Source organism: Euleptes europaea, chromosome 21 (genome assembly GCF_029931775.1).
Source record: "Euleptes europaea isolate rEulEur1 chromosome 21, rEulEur1.hap1, whole genome shotgun sequence".
NCBI classification, from domain to species: domain Eukaryota; kingdom Metazoa; phylum Chordata; class Lepidosauria; order Squamata; family Sphaerodactylidae; genus Euleptes; species Euleptes europaea.
Genome location: NC_079332.1, coordinates 161,250 through 179,342, shown reverse-complemented (window position 1 = coordinate 179,342; position 18,093 = coordinate 161,250). Strand labels below are relative to the sequence as shown.

The 18,093-nt window shown below is 55.3% G+C and overlaps 1 protein-coding gene across 1 annotated transcript in view; it reads right to left on the bottom strand.

Moving 5' to 3' along the window:
- The window catches only part of GRID2IP (Grid2 interacting protein), a 34,121-nt gene that overhangs the window by 4,897 nt on the left and 11,131 nt on the right, over nt 1–18,093 (bottom strand). The window contains exons 3-17 of the mRNA XM_056866345.1: nt 15,284–15,538; nt 13,961–14,046; nt 12,805–12,874; nt 12,504–12,595; nt 9,749–9,932; nt 8,941–9,101; nt 7,247–7,363; nt 6,561–6,646; nt 6,344–6,461; nt 5,672–5,997; nt 4,142–4,567; nt 3,204–3,291; nt 2,046–2,135; nt 1,444–1,640; nt 219–374 (exon numbers count right to left, since the gene is read on the bottom strand). Of these exons, the coding sequence (XP_056722323.1) occupies nt 219–374; nt 1,444–1,640; nt 2,046–2,135; nt 3,204–3,291; nt 4,142–4,567; nt 5,672–5,997; nt 6,344–6,461; nt 6,561–6,646; nt 7,247–7,363; nt 8,941–9,101; nt 9,749–9,932; nt 12,504–12,595; nt 12,805–12,874; nt 13,961–14,046; nt 15,284–15,538 (2,452 nt within the window). The remainder of the gene's footprint in view (nt 1–218; nt 375–1,443; nt 1,641–2,045; nt 2,136–3,203; nt 3,292–4,141; nt 4,568–5,671; nt 5,998–6,343; nt 6,462–6,560; nt 6,647–7,246; nt 7,364–8,940; nt 9,102–9,748; nt 9,933–12,503; nt 12,596–12,804; nt 12,875–13,960; nt 14,047–15,283; nt 15,539–18,093) is intronic.

Below are 18,093 nucleotides of genomic sequence, written 5' to 3'. Positions count from 1 at the left end.
ACCCTATGATTCTATGATTCCATTAAATTTGTGCTTATGCATTTGCTGAATGCTCTGGTCAGATCATCCCTGCATAGGAGAAGCCTTTCTGCTGTGGTTTTGAGGCACGGGGCGAGGTGTGTGTTTGTGTAGGTGTTGTGCAGTTCACGGCAACTAACTAGGAAGCGGCTCTGCCACCTAGTGGCCACCGCTGGCAACTAAGGACCGGCCCTCCTGACCTCCAAGATTTTTGCCAGCTTCTTGCTGTTCTTCAGCTCCAAGGATGCGTTGAAGACGCACTCGTAGCTGGCCGTGATCTCTTCCGTCTTCTCCTGCAGGGTGGTCTTGAAGTGGAGGCTCCGCAGCCGGGTTTTATACTCTGGCACCAGAAGCATCTGGAAGACAAAGGAAGGACCGACCCTCCTGAGGCTGGCAGAGGATCCTCCGGGATGCCCTCTGATGGTTCGGTTCTTTGTCCTGCTGGCATTTTACGCACATGAAGCTGCCCTATACTGAACCAGATCCCCCACTTGGTCCATCCAAGTCAGTATGGTCTACTCAGACCGGGAGTGGCTCTCCAGGGTCTCAGGCTGAGGTCTTTCACATCACCTACGCACCCGGTCCCTTTAACTGGAGATTCCGGGTATGGAACCTGGCACATTCTGCATGCCAAGCAGATGCTCTACCACTGAGCCTTACCTGCCAGCTGCACTCCCACAACTGCTTGAGCCCTAGCTGATGCTGGAGCTGCAGCAACAACATGCAACGAAGGCCGTGAAGAGCCTTCGGAACAATTTCTGGAGACCTTTCAAAGTGGGGCCCAGAAGGGGAGCTCCCAGCAGGAGCAGCTGCTTCCTATACACCTCTCCCTGCCCACAGTTCCTTCCTCTGCACAGTCCAGGTGCCCTGCCTGCCGCCCTTCATGGTTATGGGGTTCACAGGTGATCTGCAGAAGGTTTGGGTGTCAAGTTGTGGCAGGACAAGCCCAGCTGCTTCTCATGCGATGTGAGAAGTTCTGGAGTTGACATTTACTCGGCAGACTATATTTTTACAGGGTGGTTTGCCAGTGCCTTCCCCAGTCGTCTTCCCTTTACCCACAGCAAGCCGGGTCCTCATTTTACTGACCTCGAAAGGATGGAAGGCCGAGTCAACCTCAAGCCAGCTACCTAAAACCGACTCCCGTTGGGATCAAATTCAGGACATTAGCAGAGCTTGGACTGCAGTACTGCAGCTTTACCACTCTGCGCCCCGGGGTTTAGGTTTATATTAATCTCTGTCCTTAGGTTTATATTAATCTTCAGACATCTTTTTGGGAATCGGAGGCCCTCCGCCCCCTGCCGTGTGGTCCGTCCATCCATCCATCCATCCATCCATCCATCCATCCATCCATCCATCCATCCATCTGCTGAGCCCCATTCCTCTCGCCCAGCGTTCCTGCCAGACGCCCCCCACGTTTCGGCTCACCTGCAGAACAAACTGGTCTGGCTCGCTAAGCTTGCCGGGGTCCCCTGAGTAGCCGTGGTACCGCTGCACCTCCTCGCTGTCGGGCGCGTACAGCAGCAGCTGCTTGATGTGGGAGGCCTCCAAGCGGTCGCTCTCCATGGTCAGGAGGATTTGGCGCAGTTCGATGTGCGAAAGCTTGAGGTGGGCGATCAAGATAGCTGGAGAGGAAAGGCGTCGGCGAGGGCATCAGAGGAGCTCCCGGCGAGGGCAGCTGGGGGCAAGGCCCTGCCACCAACAGGGTGGAAAGCAAGCCGTGCCGGCCGATACTTCGGCCGGCCATTCAGATGCACCACAGGGCCCCAGAATTGCACATGGCTTCATTTGCACCCCTAAAAATACTGTTATTCCCACTCCCGAGAGACCTCTTGGGTTTTCTGCGCAGGCCCCCAGCCCTGAAGATAACGGGAGCCCTTCTGGCCCACGGAAGAGGAGAGGCCCTTCTGGAAAGGTTCTCCTCAGGGGCTCAGGCAAAGGCTGGACTTTCACTTTTACCTCTCCGTGCACGTGCCTTTCTGCCCCTGGATCCGCTCTATACCGTGATGGCACGCAGGGTAGTTACTTACACATGTTGTAGGCTTTTTTGTGCGAAAGGATCTCTACCACGTCTTTCTTTTTAAAGGATTCCGGCAAGGGGCTTGGCTCTGGAAGAGAAACTGAAAGATTTAATCAGAGATAAGGATGGGGTTTGGAGGGACCCAGGAAGGAGAGAGAAGGACAGACTGTCGCAACTATGGGGTGGGATGAAGATGGGGGGAGGCGAGCGGAGCGGCCGGCCTGGGTTGATGCATGCTGGGGAATCCTGGAATCCAGCCACAAGTGTGACCACCAAAAGCACCCCAGGCTGGAGGGTGGAAGCTCAGCTGCAAAAAGCAAGACAAGACATGAGATCCCAGAGATCGTGAGACCCCCCCCCCAGCTCACCCCAGTGCCCACCTCGCTCCTCCCCTGCCACAAGTGGATCCTTTGCAGCCTACTTCTACTCGTGAAGCACAGATTCCTTCACTCTTCCAGCCCCTCTTTCTCAAGGAAACCACATCCACCGAGCGTGTACCTCTTCCGCTCTGCCACTCATGGCTTTCTCTGCTTTGGGGGTGGGGGGGCTTGCGAATGTGTTTCTTGTGATATCTAGCACAGGAAGCAGCCTGCTAAGACAGCCAAACCACCTCTGTTCCCACTGGAGCACGTGAGCGACCAGGGATCTTCTGTTTAGGGCTGGCCTCTCTCAGTGAAAGATCGGCAGCGTGTGGGTGGGGGAGCACCACTTTGCTCATCACACCCAGAGTGGGTGGCTGGGCCATCCCTGTGTCTGCGGTGCTTCTCGTGCCCACGCTGACCCCTGGGGCCCCAAGACAAGGTGGCAGGGAAGCCCCACTCCAAGACAACACCCAGAGGACAGGACAAACGACGCCGGGATGAGGCAGGGAGCATGTGCAGGCCCTGGCGCGTCAGACTCAGAGAGTAAACAAACAGAGCTCACAGAGAGACTGCAGGGAGGGCAATTGCCACACTGCCAAGGCAGACACACGAGGGTTGGCATGCCACTGCTGGGTGGTCCAAACGTGTCGGATGAGCACACTGTCAGTTAACAGACGTTCCCCCAGGGCCAGGAAGGCACCCAATGGGATGCGCCTGGCAACGCCTCCCCCAGACTAGCCTGAGTAGCTCATGTGCCCCTCGTGCCCCCTTCCCCAGCCAAGGCCGGCTGCCAGGGTGTGACTCACTTGCTGGCTTCTGGGTTCCAAAATGCAGCTCCAGGTCGAGGTATTTGACCATGTCGCTCAGCTTGTCGTAGTCCGAGTCCTCCCCGAGCTGTGTCAAGAAGGAAGGAAGGAAGCGGGGAGGTGGGGGGGGGGGTCAGTGGCACGCAAGCCCAGGCCAAAGGGAAGAAGAAGGCAGCAAACACGCCCTTTGCCCCACATCACCCCCCTTGGCAGGCCCATCAAAGGCACGCCACGTTCATGTGGCTCAATAGTTTGGGGTCAATGTCTTTGCATCTCACGTAGTACACACACATTGGGACTGTGAGAGAGCCAGAAAACAAGAGAGCCAGGGCGGTGTGGTGCTTAGAGTATCGGACAAGCATCTGGGAGACTCTGGCTCAGATCCCCAAATCTATGCCCTGGAAGCTCATTGGGTGTGACCCTGGGCCAGTCACATGCTCTCAGCCTGACCTGCCTCACAGGGTTGCTGTGAGGGTAAAATGGAGGAGAAGAGAACTACGTGAGCCGCTTTGGGTTCCCACTGGGGAGAAAGGCAGGGTATAAATGAAGCAAGTAAATAAGGGAAGGGCCGTGTGGCTCAGTGGCAGAGCCTCTGCTCGGCATGCAGAAAGGGTCCCAGGTTCAGTCCCTCGCATCGCCAGTTTAAGGGACGAGGCGAGGGGGTAATGTGAAAGACCCCAGCCTCAGAGCCTGGAGGGCACCCTGCCGGTCAGAGTAGACAATACTGACTTTGATGGGCCTTGATGGTCTGATTCAGTATGAGGCAGCTTCGTGTGTTCATGGGTTCAAATAAATAAAAGTAATCTCCAGGAGGGATTATAGATTTTTTGGTGGGGGAGGGTTGCAAATTGGCATTGCTGTTATACAACCATGCCTCTACTTTCTCCTTCAGAGCCCCCTTCAGGCTGCTGCCAGCCAGCCCCTGCCCCCCATCATACCTGCCCCCAGATGGTGCCTTCAGAGTTCTCCACCTGCTCCCAGCGCAGCCGCTTGACGCTCATGTGGTGGGACTCGCTCCTGCGGTGAACGATGCCCCGCGGCACCGGTGGAGGCATGCACGGGACCGGCAGAGGAGGGGGTGGCGGCGGGGGTGGCGGGACCGGTTGCGGGTGGCCGGCGGGAGGGCTGGGGTGGGAGGCCGAGGGGGCGTTCCTCAGGGACTCCGTGCTCCTCCTCCTGTAGTCCTCTTGGGGCTGGTGGAACTGCAGGGGCGGAGGGGGCGGTGGCGGGCTGATGGGAGGTGGCGGGATCTGGTCGGACAAGGTGGAGTAGGTCAAGGAGCTGCCGTCGCTGCTGCTCTGGTACTCGCTGGCGCTGCTCAGGTCGTTGGCCACGTAGCTGCCCTGTTCGTCGTGGAAGCTCATCTGCAGCCCAGAGAGGTAGGAGAGGACAGCTGAAAGGCCGGCATGTGGCCAAAGGGGGCCTGCAGGCACCAGGTGAGGCTGGCCTTGCCCCGGCCTTGCTCAGCTCTCTCAGAGGCAGAAACCCTCCCTCCCCATCCCTGCTCTCTAGCTGCACACACACACCTGGGCCAATCCACACGGCAGAGGCAGGCGGTGCCACCCCTGTGCCATCCCTGTGGCTGGCTTCTCATCCCAAACACAGAGGTGGTCTGGGAAAAGAGGGGCTCAGCTTTCCCCATGGGGGAAGGGCCGTGGCTCAGTGGTAGAGCACCTGCTTGGCATGCAGAAGGGTCCCAGGTTCAATCCCCAGCAGCATCTCCAGTTAAAGGGACCAGGCAAGTAGGTGATGGGAAAGACCCTTTTCTGCCTGAGACCCTGGAGAGTTGCTGCCTGTCTGAGTAGACAATACTGACTTTGATGGACCGAGGGCCTGATTCAGTATAAGGCAGCTTCATGTGTTCTTCTAGGGGAGGGGCCGTGGCTCAGTGGCAGAGCATCTGCTTGGCATGGAGAAGTTCCCAGGTTCCATCCTGAGTAGCATCTCCAGTTAAAGGGACCAGGCAAGTGGGTGATGTGAGAATTTCTCACACGCCACCCTCTGCTCTCATCCACTGTGTGGTGTGTAGCAGTTAGACTAAAGGTAGGAGAGGTCCGAATCCCCGTTCTGCAGTGGGAGCTCACTATGTGCCCTCGGGGGCCAGTCACATACTCTCAGACTAATTTACCTCCCAGGGTTGTTGTTGTGGGTAAAATAGAGGGAAGGAGGGAAATGTGAGCTGCTTTGGGTCCCCATTGGGGGGGGTGTTTGAAGGTGGGGTATCAATGAAGGAAGTAAGTAAATTTATCCAAAGTTAGAGAATCTGGCAGGCTGCAACAGTCAGAATCTGTTACTGGGGACCGCCTGCGGTCTCCCTCTTAGATTGATTAAGCAAACTGAACATGTTTCGCCCCAGACCGACTAACAGTTTTGCTCCTTGTGAGCCACGTCTTCCTTGTCTCCAAGCAAAGCTCCCACCCAGGTCCACGTTGCTGGAGGCGCGAAGAAGCACCAGAGGGGTCCCCCACCTCTTCGTAGTCGTTCTCCGGCATGAGGAAGTCGTCCACGATGGTAATCCGGTGTCCCAGCTGCTCGCTCAGGGCATCCAGGAAGCGATCCGTGTCCCTGCTGCGCGGCGGGCGTGAGAAGGTGAAGAGCTTCTTCCGCCGAGAGAGGGGGCTGAGGGCAAGGTCGCCGTGTTTGGGGGAGGGGGCCGGGCTGCTGTCCAGGCTGACGTAGGGGTTGGACTCAGTGCTGCTGGGCGAGGGGATGCCACCATGGGAGTGATAGTAGCAAGGCTGGGTGGGCGGGGCGGCATTCTGCCAGGAGATGGCCAGGCTCGTCTTCCGTGCACCTGCAGAGGGCACAGAGGAGCGGGAGAGACCCCTTCAGAGAACAAAGGCCCACCACAACGGGGTGGGGGTGGGGGAGCTTAAGCTGGCAGGAGGGCTCTGCTTAGCATCCTTGTCCTATCTGGGCAGAAAACACTGGTTGGTCGTCATTTGGTTCTTGCCGTTAAATGTTCACCAGCAGGCTGCCAGGCCCTTTAGGTTAGGGGCATGGCGGCCCCATGGCGAACGGCAGCCTGCTGCTTTGCCTCGAAGGCATTCTCAGCGAATTCTGTGCTCCAGCTCCATCCCAGCTTCGGCTTAAACCAAAGGCCTCCGCTCTGAAGCCAAGACACAGAGGCTGTTTATTACCTGCGGAGTTCGCTTGTTCCAGGACTGGAGGCGATGCCCTGCGTGAAGCCAAGTTGCCCAGCTTCCCTCCAAAGCCTGTGGTCAGCCGGGTTTCCAATTCTGCATAGACGGCCGACATCTAGAAACAAAGGGAGTTTTTCCGCTGGGAGTCAGCCGCAGAATGCCCATGCTCCTCCCTCCCTCCGAGGCCAGGCCTGTAACTGGCAGAGGGGCTCACCATTTTGGGATTGGGTGTCTCCGGAAGAGAGGTCCCGTCCCCTGCTTGCCTCTCCCCAGAGCCGAGACGGATGGGCACCTCGACAGCTTCACAAGAACCTGCTGGGAAGATAAACCGCAGTGTGGAAAGGAGAGTCTATCGTGCACCTCATAAGAACATCAGAAGAGCCCTGCCGGATCACAGACCAGTGAGGGTCCATCTAGCCCAGCCTCCTGTCTCACCCAGTGGTCAACATTTATTCTGGAGATCCAGCAATAGGGCACAGAGGCCTTCCCCTGATGTCCCCTCCTGGCATTGGGATTCAGGGGTTGACTGCCTCTGGGACCCCCTTCAACAGAGTGATAAGGTGGACTCTACACAAATGTAAGAATTACGTATGAGGATAGAGGTCTTCTTTCCCCAAGTGACTCTGGACTTGGTTATGATGCCATCCCACGAGTCTACATTCCGCAGTCTGAGGCACCCCCAACCTTGGGATCCCTTGTTAAGTGATATAGCTTGAACTCAAGGGTCACCCGTAGCCATGGACACGCCTTTTGGATTGTGTTCATTTCCACTCCCTAAAAAATATGGCCATCCCAAGTCTCTGGAGGGAAAGCTGGCAGAGAGCCAAAGGGATTCCCTCCTTCATGCCCAGCAAGCAGACGGGAGGGTACAAATGCGAAGCAAGGGACAAATCCACCAGCCTGGCCTACCTCCAGCTCCACCATCCTCAGAACTGTGGGTGCGGACGCTCGTCCGGCGTACGGGGGCTGCCCGAACCGAGCTGCGGTGCCGTTCCTCAGACTCTGGCTCAGCTGCAGCTGAAAAGGAAGACCCCGGCACGTGAAAATCTCTTCCTGAGACACCACCCTCATAACGCTTGGGGGTTTTTTTGCACCGAAGAAGGCAGGAACTCGCCGCTGTTAAGTCGAGTTTAAATCCCTTCTGACCTGGATGTAAAGACTCAGAGATCTCCCTTCCAACTTGTGTCTGGTGAAGAGAGCTTTGGCCTTCGAAAGCTTTATACCCCAAAGATCCTCTTGATGAATCCATCTTTTGCTTGGCCGAGACAGTTGCTCTTTTTTCTTTCTTGATTCAATTTTGGGCTTCTAGTTTAATTTTAAGGACTTTGAGAGCCGACTGCAAGCGCAGCGTCAGGTGAGGCTTTCTAGCCTTCGGTTAACTCTGCATTCATGGCTGCATTCTCTCTTTTAGGCCCTGTCTGCTGGACCTGCGCCTCTAATGGATTCCCTCATCTCCTCCTTGATGACAGCTGATGTTAGCAAACAAGCCCCCCGAGCCTGTCTTCCAAAGGTAACCTTCCACAAACTGGGTTTTATCCCCAAGCGTTTTAACTGCTCTTCAGCATTAATAAAAATATTTTTGGGATAAACACAACCATTGCATGGGAAAGAAAAATCCCAGAGCCAAAGATTAAAACCTTTCATTCTAAATTTACCCTCTGCTTTGGCTGCCTGGTTGCAAAAGACCACAATGCCCCCACCCCCGAAAACACACAGCTGGTGCTGAGGTTGCCTGAGCAACTGTAGGCAGCAACAGGGAGGAAGGAGTAGGGGTGGGGTGCCTTCACCGCGGGGATCTGGGTGATGTGCTAATACCCCCCTGCCGCTTGCTGGCACCGACATGTTTCCCCAAAGAGGTCTTGTCAGCTGATTCCCTGCTGTTTCTCTTGCACTTCGGAGAGAGGCTCTTTCCCTGAATTCTTCTCAGACTTGGGACGAGGGCAGCCGCGAGGGCGGCTCTTCTGCATCTCAGGTGCAGTTCAATGAGGCTGACTCCGGAACAGCCCTGAGGGGACGGTGCCCTCTCCGCCTTTGGTCTGCCAGGTACAGGGATGCTTTCTTAGTGACCTTCCGTCGTTGGCCCCTCCCTTAGAATAGATCTAGACTCCCTGCTCTTCTTATCAGCCATCACCACTAGACAGGGCCAGCATCCGCTGATGCTCAAGTGGGCCGGGGGCCGGGGCTTCTGGCAGGGCCCACTGCTGCCGATCCCCCAACCCGCCCTTTCCCTGGCCGCTGACTGGCCAGTGCTCTTATCACCCATGCTTCCAGCTGCGCACACCGCCCTGTGCCTTCAGGGCAGGGGATGAATGTGAGCATGGGCAGAGGGGAGGACTTATGAGCACAGCAAGGGGAGGATGCATAGGCAGCTGGTGGGACACATGGGGCAGGAAGGGAACCCTCTGTCCAGGGCCCCCAAAATCTGGAACCTGCCCTCCTGCTGGACATTTGCTGCCTTGCTTATCCTTCCTCTCAAGGGGGGGGCAGCCCAACTCCCTCTTCCCATCCCCAACCCCCAAGCTGGTTCCAGTCCTTCTCAAGGCACCCCGCCAACAGCTTGGAAAGCAAGGGGGCCTCACCCCCCCGGTGGGTGCCCGGCAGCTCACCTGACTTGTAGCCGAGGAACCTGGCGATCTTTTGCTGGCAGTGTTCCTGCTCCTCGTAGGTCAGCAGCTGGTAGATGAACTGCCAGATGACCTGCTTGGAAGGCGTGTCCAGGACAGGGTAGACGTCCACGATGAGGGTGTCAATGTTCCTGGGTGGGCAAGAGGAAAGGCAGCGGTCTTTTTCAGGGCCAGAAAAGAGAGTTCAGTTTCTCAGGCACCCATATTACAATGCAGGAACTGGTCAGCTACACTCTGAGGAGAACCGTCCCCCCCCTTTTCCCCTGGCCTGTGGCCTTAAACTGGAGCCCCTGGCATGCAGAAGCCTAACAGCTAGATTTTATTTTTTTCCACTTCCACTTATTACTCTGTGCTCTCCCTGGCCAGAACTGGGCTCAGGATGGCTCCCTTCCTGTTTTTTTTTTCCTCCACAGAAGAGGAAAGCATCATTTTTGCCTTGCTGCTGGAAGGCATGCAAGCACGGACAACCCGAGAGGTGGCGTGCGCCCCTCTGATGGAATTAACCCAGAGAGTGCCTGCCAGCCCCTGGCCTGGGCTCCGGCTGCATCCAGCTACCAAGACAAGCCCTGATCTTGCAACGATGCGTAGAAGTGCTGGTTCTGCAAGAATTGTGCAGTACTGAATGTGGAATCGTAGAATAGAATCACACAAGAAACATACAAGAGGGACAGAGGGAGAGAAAGCGCCAAGGAAAGGGCTGCTGCAGGACCGAAAAGGACTTTGGCTCTTGCCTCCCGGTGTGGGTGAGGCAGGTGTGGAGGGGCAATCAGCCTCCCACCTGTGCTGGAAGAAGCTCTCCAGGGCTTTGCAGACAGTGTAGCGCTCGGGCGGCGTGAGCAGATGTTCCAGCTGCTGGTGGAAGGTCCTGCCCTGGATCTTGATGCTGGAAGGCAGAATCTCTGCCACCCACTGCAGGGATGTGAGCGCTGAGGAGGAGCTGAGGGTCTCAGACGACTCACAGTCTGCATGTGCAGCAGGGGCACAAAAAAAGAGAAGAAACCAGTGCTGAAACAGAAGACGGGGCAGATCCCTCCCGACCGTGGTGGAGGGCCAGCCACCCCACCCCCCAGGGTGGCTCGAGATGGCCCAAGCCAGCCCAATCTCATTAGATCTCAGAAGGTAAGCTGAGGCGTCCCAAGTTAGTACTTGGATGGGAGACCACCCAGGAAGCCCAAGGTTGTTACACGGAGGCAGAGGCAACGGCGAACCACCCTCTGATCATCTCTTGCCTTGGAAAACCCTCTGAGGTCACCATATGTGAGCCGCAACAGCACTTCCCACCACCAGTTTGGGGAGGGGGGGTCCACATTGTTTTTGTAGGAGGGAAATTTCATTTCGGAAAAAAGGCCCCCACCCTGTTTTACAGTGTACACTGGCTGAGAGCCAGCATGGTGTAGTGGTTAAGAGCAGTGGTTTGGAGCGGTGGACTCTGATCTGGAGAACAGGGTTTGGTTCCCCGCTCCTCCTCCACATGAGCGGTGAAGGCTAATCTGGTGAGCTGGGTTTGTTTCCCCACTCCGACACACAAAGCCAGCTGGGTGACCTTGGGCTAGTCACTGATCTCTCAGCCCTCCCTCCCTCCCAGGGTGTCTGTTGTGGGGAGGGGAAGGTGATTGTGAGCCAGTTTGAGTCTCCCTTAAGTGGTAGAGAAAGTCGGCACATAAAAACCAACTCTTCTTCTTCTTTTATTTGTGAAAATACCCATAGACAATGGGTATAACCCAAGGAAGGCGGACGTTCTCCTAGGCAAGCCTGCCCAGGAAGTCATAATCAGGATTGGAACCACCGATTGAGCACATTTCTTTACGGGAGTGAAAGGGAGGAGCAGAATTCACCCCACAGCCAGCAGGCCCCACTCCGGTTCACAACAACATCTGTCTTTGCCTAAAATGTCTGAATAGAAACGTAACAGCAGAAGCTGGATCCCAAAATGCACAGATTGAACGTGGGCTCAGGTAGAAGTTAAAAATAACGGACAGCATTTTGGCCGTCAACAGGAAACGATGCAGATCCAGTTGCCTGCCCTTTCCCCCATACTGTCCCCACGTAAAGGAGCGCTGCTTCCAAGAGACCGTGTCCTCCTGTCCACCGCATACAGCTATTTCCCGCTTTAAGATCTCAATCCGTTCTCTCCCCACCTCATCCCAATAATTAGGGGGCTGTTGTTTACTGTGAATTAAAAAAAATGTTTTCCTCTTTAGTGCAAAAGGGCATCTTGTCAAAATATGGCCTTACCAGCAAACTCCTAAGAGGAATTTTCTGCCTTGTTTGCAAAACTCACAGGGTTGTAAGGAGCTGCTTTCCAAGCCACAGTGGGAAGATTAGCACTCCGAGGTAATAGGAAAGATGAAGGCGGCTGAGCTGCGGCGTGCCATCAATCTCCACGCTCACCAAAAAGCGCAGTCCGGATGGGGACACCCACGGAGATAAATCTGAGCTTGTGTTCTCCTGGCAGGTTTCACTGTCAGGCCGGACGCCCCTAGTCCCAGCATCCCCCCCCAACCCCCCACCGCTTTCCTGAAGTGGCAAAACCTTTTCTTTAGCCTCTCTATTTCAGACCGAGAGGTGACACATCAGCTGAATCCGGCAGCTGTATTTTCTGTCTGCAAGCATTTGGCAGCTTTGTGTAGAATGCTGCATCTAATCTGACCAGAGCTGCTTCTCAAATACACTCTGCCACGTGAGAAAAGGAGAGGCTGAGACACGGGGACTTCAAGCAGCCCATGGGAGTTGCCCCAAATGCAGCTGCCCCTTATAACAACAACAAATCATTTATTGCGGTCAAAAAGACCAGTTCAACACAAACTTTAAAATTCTACAACATTCAGTTTTCCAGCTGCCCCTTATGCTTAAACCAGGTTGGGAATGGCTTGAACCAGCCGGAGTTTCCTCTGCTGCCACCGCCACAAGAACTTGAGTTCTGTGACGGGCCCTGGTAGTTCCATGCAGGGAATGAAGATTTCCAGAACGCCTGGCCCCACACGCTTGGTGTGGGGAGAGTGGGCGGAGGAGAGGTGTGTCAGTGTCTAGGAGCCCTGGTGACTAAAGGGAACCTCCATGCTCAAAGGCAGCCACCCTCTCAATGCCAGTGCCAGGAGGCAACATCAGCGGAAGGCCTCGGCCTCTACGCCCTGTTGTCGGCCCTCCAGGGGAACGGGATGCTGGACTAGATGGGCCTTTCACCGGTCTGATCCAGCATTGCTCTTCTGGTGTTCTTACTATAGTAGGATACACTTTACCTATTGAACCTCCAAATTTCAGAGCCAGTCAACCTCCGAACCCCAGTGCCAGGAGGCTGCTGCAGAGGAAAACCTCGGCCTCTCTCCCCTGTTTCAGGACCTCCAGAGGAACCAGGTGGCCACTGTGTGGGACAGGATGCTGGACTAGATGGACTGCTGGTCTGATCCAGCAGGGCTCTTCTGATGTTCTTCTGTTGCCTATGTAGAGGTGACCTGCGTGCCAAGCAGAAGGCACACACCCCTTTCCAGCATGTGAACCCCATTATCTCCTGCAAATGTGAATGATCTCATCACCTGAAAAGCTGACGATGCCTTCTTCAACCACGAGGGTGGGCATTGCTCCGCTGCCCTGGAGCATGGACACCACCTTCTCATGGGAACAGTTCCTGCAGGGCGGAAGACATTGGAAGTCAGGGAAAGGAGCCGGAAAAGCCTTCCTCAGCTCCAGGAGTCCCTGTTCTGCCTGGGCAGCAGCTCCCAGGCGGGCTCCTGTGCTGCGGAGAGCCAGGGAAGGACACGGGAGGGCATCTGTGCAGTGCCAGCCCCTCTGTGCATCGCATCCAAGGGAGAGGAACCAAGGGATGTGCCCGTTCACCTCATGTCCAGGCCATTGAGGAACAGGATCCGGTCTCCAGCTTTCAGCGACGCCTTGTCCGCTGGACTCCCTAGACAAAAGTGTAGGAATTCAGACGCACCATTTGGGCACGTGGAGCCTGTCCCCAAAACTGCCCTACGGAGCTCCTGCGGCCCTGCCTTTCCCTTCCCCAGGTTAGAAAGAGGTCGGGTGCCGCTGTGCTTAAGAGTTTGGCATTCTCTCTCTTCTCCTCTCATTCTCTCCCTTCTCCACACGGAAGGATGCCGCCTTTCCTTGGGTCTTGGCAACCCCAGCACTGTTACCTCCTCCGTTTCGGCAGAATGGAGCTGTGTAAGGCCTCAGCTCTGGGACAGCGAAGTGCTCCAGCTTTCATAGAATCATAGAGCTGGAAGGGACCACCAGGGTCATCTAGTCCAACCCCCTGCACAATGCAGGAAATTCACAACTGCCTCCCCCCCCCACACCCCCAGTGACCCCTACTCCATGCCCTCAAAATGGCCAAGGTGCCCTCCCTCTCATGGTCCTAAGGCCTAAGGTCACAGAAACAGCATTGCTGACAGATGGCCATCTAGCCTCTTCTTAAAAACCTCCAGGGAAGGAGAGCTTACCACCTCCCGAGGAAGCCTGTTCCACCGAGGAACCGCTCTAACTGTTAGAAAATTCTTCCTAATGTCTAGACGGAAACTCTTTTGATTTAATTTCAACCGGTTGGTTCTGGTCCGACCTTCTGGGGCAACAGAAAACAACTCGGCACCCTCCTCTGTACGACAGCCCTTCAAGCCCTTTCCCATCTGTCTGTTCCATGCCGTTGTCATGGCGCTCATTCACACCCAGCAAAGCTGATGCCTCCATCTTATCCTGCAATGTCTAGCCACAGTTGAGCCCCCTTTGGTTACAGGGACCCCTTTCGAGCACTCCGATGCCCTGGCAATCCAAGAAGAGTGCCACGAGAGAAACGGTGGGGAGACAATGACGATGCACCCCTCACTTTGTGCTGCCCCCTAAGCAGTCGGAAATGGTGACTCTATTTCCCATGCGGAAAAAAAAGCCTGAGATTGCTTAGGGAGGACAAAAGCCGGCAGGAACCTTGAAAACATCCATTCTGGACATGGAGGCATCAACAGCAGCATGCGAGAGAAATCCCAGTTCTCCTTACCAGGCAAGATGGACTCGATCCACACTGGGGCATGTCCGCGTAAGGTAAACCCAAAGCTCCTGCTTCCTTTGTAGACTCGAACAGTCCTTTGGGAGAGAAAGCCAGTTCCAGCAAATCAGAGCAGCCTAAATGCTGTTTGGACTGGATTCACCTTCGGTTGAGGCCCATTCGGCATCTTTGAGAATGCATGAAGCTGCCTGCTGCTGAATCAAAGCACAGGTCCACCAAGGTGAGTATTGTCTACTCTGGCTGCCAGCAGCACTCCGTGGTCTCGGGCAGAAGTCTTTCACCTCACCTACGACCCAATCCCTTTTAACTGGAGATGCTTCTGGGGATTGAACTCGTGACCTTCTGCATGCCAAGCAGATGCTTCAGCACTGAGCCACAGGCCCTCCCAAAGTTATTAGCCCTTATGACAGCAGGAGACTCAAAAATATATGCTTCTTTGTCCTCCCTAAGGCTGTTATGCCCTATCTCTGTACTTATCGATGCCTCCCCTCCAAATATGTCCGCAACCTCTGTTCTCTCGGTGTTTCCCAAAGGTGCTTCTAAGCCTTTAGTTCTCAGTTATGCAAGAGAAACTGGTCAATGCATTAAATCTAAAATCTGCACTTGTAACTCTGCTCCTTGGTATCTTAAAGTCAAAAACTTCACCGGCTTCTTGCCCCTTCTGCCTCCCGGTTCAAATCTCTCTATCATTTGAGCTCCATTGACCTCACTCCTTGCCACCCACATCCCATCTGACTCAGGTCAGGTATATATATGGATGCTACACCGAATATAACCATAAATGGGGAACAAACCTAGAATTTTTAAAAAATTAATAAATGCATGGAAATTGGATGTAATTCCCTGAATCGTACTCATATCAAGGAGCTGCCAGAGCGTAGAGGTTTTATTCCAAAGACATTTTGACGTTTTATTTTCGAAATAGTTGTTAAAACGTTGCTTGTAAAAATTCTAATATGAATCCCAGAGGGTTATTTTTCCCTTTGCCTTCCAAACTGTTATTCTTCCACAAGGGTAATTTCATGCTTTATTGAAAAAATAAATAAACTCATAACATAGCAGCTGAGTTCCACACAGCGGTCAGAGTGTTTGGATTACGAACTGGGAGACTTGGGATCAAATCCACCTCCGCCATATTGGGTGACCTGGGACTGTCACTCTCTCAAAGCTTATCCTCCTTCACAGGGCTGTTGTTGGGATAAAATAAGGAAGGGAAAGCCAAGCATATTCATTTTTGGAGGAAGGACAAAGTACAGATGTGATGGAACGACACATACGGTGTAGATCAGAAGGTGTGAAAGATGGGGAGCTTACCTGCGGGCTGCCCCCGACCCCACGTTGCTGGCAATCAAGGACGTGGTTTTCCTCAGGCCCTTGCAGTTTTCTTCGTGGGTCCGTGGCACCGAGCTGGCCCGGGTGGAGACGAGCAGGCGCTCGTGGTGGTCCTCGCTGCGGCTGCGCCTGAGCCGGTTGACATGCTGCTCGCTCTTGGACCGGCACAGCTTGCTGATCAGGCTCTGGGAGACCACCTCGTCGAAGCGCTGCCGGTGTTTCCGGGGGATGAAGATCCTGGGGAACATGGCAAAGGGGTCACGTCAAAGGTGTGTCAGAGCACCAGGTATGGACAGCCCACCTGTGCAGCAGGCAGCAAGCTCAAGCCCTAAAATGCCCAGCAGGCAGGGGTGGATATGCCAATGATTAAGCCAAGCAACCGAGACCGTCTGTCCCCCTCTGCTCCGATTCTCAGCTGTGGCATCTTGCTACTCCGGGAATCAAGTACAGCTTCTCCTGAGAGCTGATGCCTTCTCCCATGCTTACATACGCCTTCACCAACCAGAAGAGAAGAGAACAGAAGAGAAAGAGGCCCGTCCTTGTGGCAGGCACAACCAGAACACAGTCTGGTGCCTGTGGCTTTTGGAAACTTCACCCCTTTCTCCCTTCTCCTGTGTAGGAAGCGCAGATTGTGCGTGTGCTTATATGGCATGATTGTTTGTAAGCCTGCCGAGAAACAAGGAGTATTTTTAAAGCCGAACACCCAGATGGTGTTTTCCCTTCGCTACAGGCTGACAGCAAAATCACAATGAGATCACCAGCTCTTCTCTCAAACCCCACCTCTCCCAACTGCCCGGCTTCTTCTCTGCTCTTGGCATTATACAGGTGTGCCGCCTCCCACGCCAACCCCACCGCCCACATACGCAGAGCAGGTGAGGGTACTCCAGCCATCTCTATACTCCCCTAATGACCAGATGAGCAGCTGCCAGGATGGACCTGGCATCCCTTGTGGAGTTGGCTCTTGGAAACACACACACACACACACACACACACACACACACATACACACACACACCCGGGGGGCCCCAGCTGCAAGGGGTGGTAGATATACTACGCTGTGTCACAAAGTCAGCAAGTGTTTTCCCACTGATGCGGAGGGGCAGAGGCCTGTTTCCACCCTTTGACAACCTAACAAAATGGAGAGGAGAGGGATGGGGGTCTTTTTTTTTAATCCCTGCAGAGCCCTTGCTTGTTGCGAGCCCTGGGGCCGACCAGCTGTGCAGGGAGACACCGACCTCAGGGTGGATTAAAGGCCCGGCACACTGCCCAGCGCAGCACACGGGATTTCTCTCCAGCTGCTGTGCACGTATCTGACTAGGCTGCCAGGCTGGGAACTGAGAATGCAGCACCGCCACCAAGGGGGCATCATCCGCTGGACACCACGGGCCGATTCCCACCAGGGAAGCAGCCGCAACTGGTCATTGTGGGCATGCCGGTATGATGCCAACACGTCTCCGACGCGTGCCAAGATCCCAGCTCACCTGCTCCGTGGAAAGCCTCCAAAATGCGAGTGAAGAGAGCAGGTGGCAAGCAGCCTTTTCAGGCTGGAAGCAAGGAGAGGCCGCATGGACACCCCCCTTTTGTCTGACCCACCAACTTGTGAGGGTCTTTGGGAGGCCTTCCTAAACCCCTGCAAAGCCTCTGAATAGAGACGCTGGTGAGATGCATGTTCCCACTGCAGGCTTCACGGTCACACCTCTGTCCCTAGCCAAAAGGATGGGCTGGAGTCATTGCAATACCAGCCCCCCCAGAGCCAAGTCCTGGTGGCGATGGGACCCTCAGGTGTGTGCAGGACCTGTCCCCTCACAGAGGGGCCCCCAGTGAGCCAGAGAAGACTGCCAACCAGGCCACCCACCCAGTGGAGCATCAGGGCACCTTGCCGGGTCCTGGGCATGCCCCTTCCTCTGCTTGGCACTCTACCAATCACCATAATCTCCTAGGGCAAAAAGCCAGAGAAGCTGCAGGTGGTGTGTGGGTTTGGCTGTAACTCTCTGCCCGCTAAGAGGTGACCTTCCTTCTAAATAGGCAAGAGCCCGAGTCCCTGGGGTGCGATGGGTGACGCTTGCCCTGGGATGCCCACTCCAGAAGCTGCCCGGAGGCTCTGGAGAAGGACAAGGGGGGCTGCAAGCCGCCCTTTTGGTAACCAGAGAAGACGCCACCTTCCCCACTCAGGTAATTTAAGACCGGCCGATCAAGTGGCTTTTGTCCTTCTGCATCTTCCAAAGGACGGTCCTGGCAGAGAATCAGCCCTGAGAGAGAGAGACAAAAGGACGCATCACAGAAGAGGCCCGCAAAACTGGGAGGCAAAGAAGTACGGTGCGGGGTGGGTGGGGGAAGGCCCCCTTACGGATAAAAGAGCGGAAGCCTGTTGGAGAAGCAGCCGTGGCCGTGGGAGGCAGGAGCTGCCATGCTGGCAAGTGCTTCTATGGGCAGCCGGCCCCCCTCATCCTCCAGATGCCAGCCTCTTCGTCTTCCTCACAAGTAGCCCCTTCTGGCCAGCCGGCTCTCCTGAACACCAGCCCACGGACGGATGACTGAACTGGCCTCCCGGCTGTCCTGTCCACAGGAGCTCTCCTTCCCAGAAGCCCTGAGGACCAGATGATTGCAACGTGGACTCCCTTCAGCAAAGCCACCCGAGGAGGGCCCTGCTGATGATTTAGCTTGGAACTACAGGCAGAAGGTCATTCATGAGCAGATGCAAATTCCAAAAATCTGGCTTGTGTTCCCCCCCCCCCGTGATGGGGGATAAGAGGAAGAAGAGCAGAACATCTGCGCACATCCGCACACCCTCC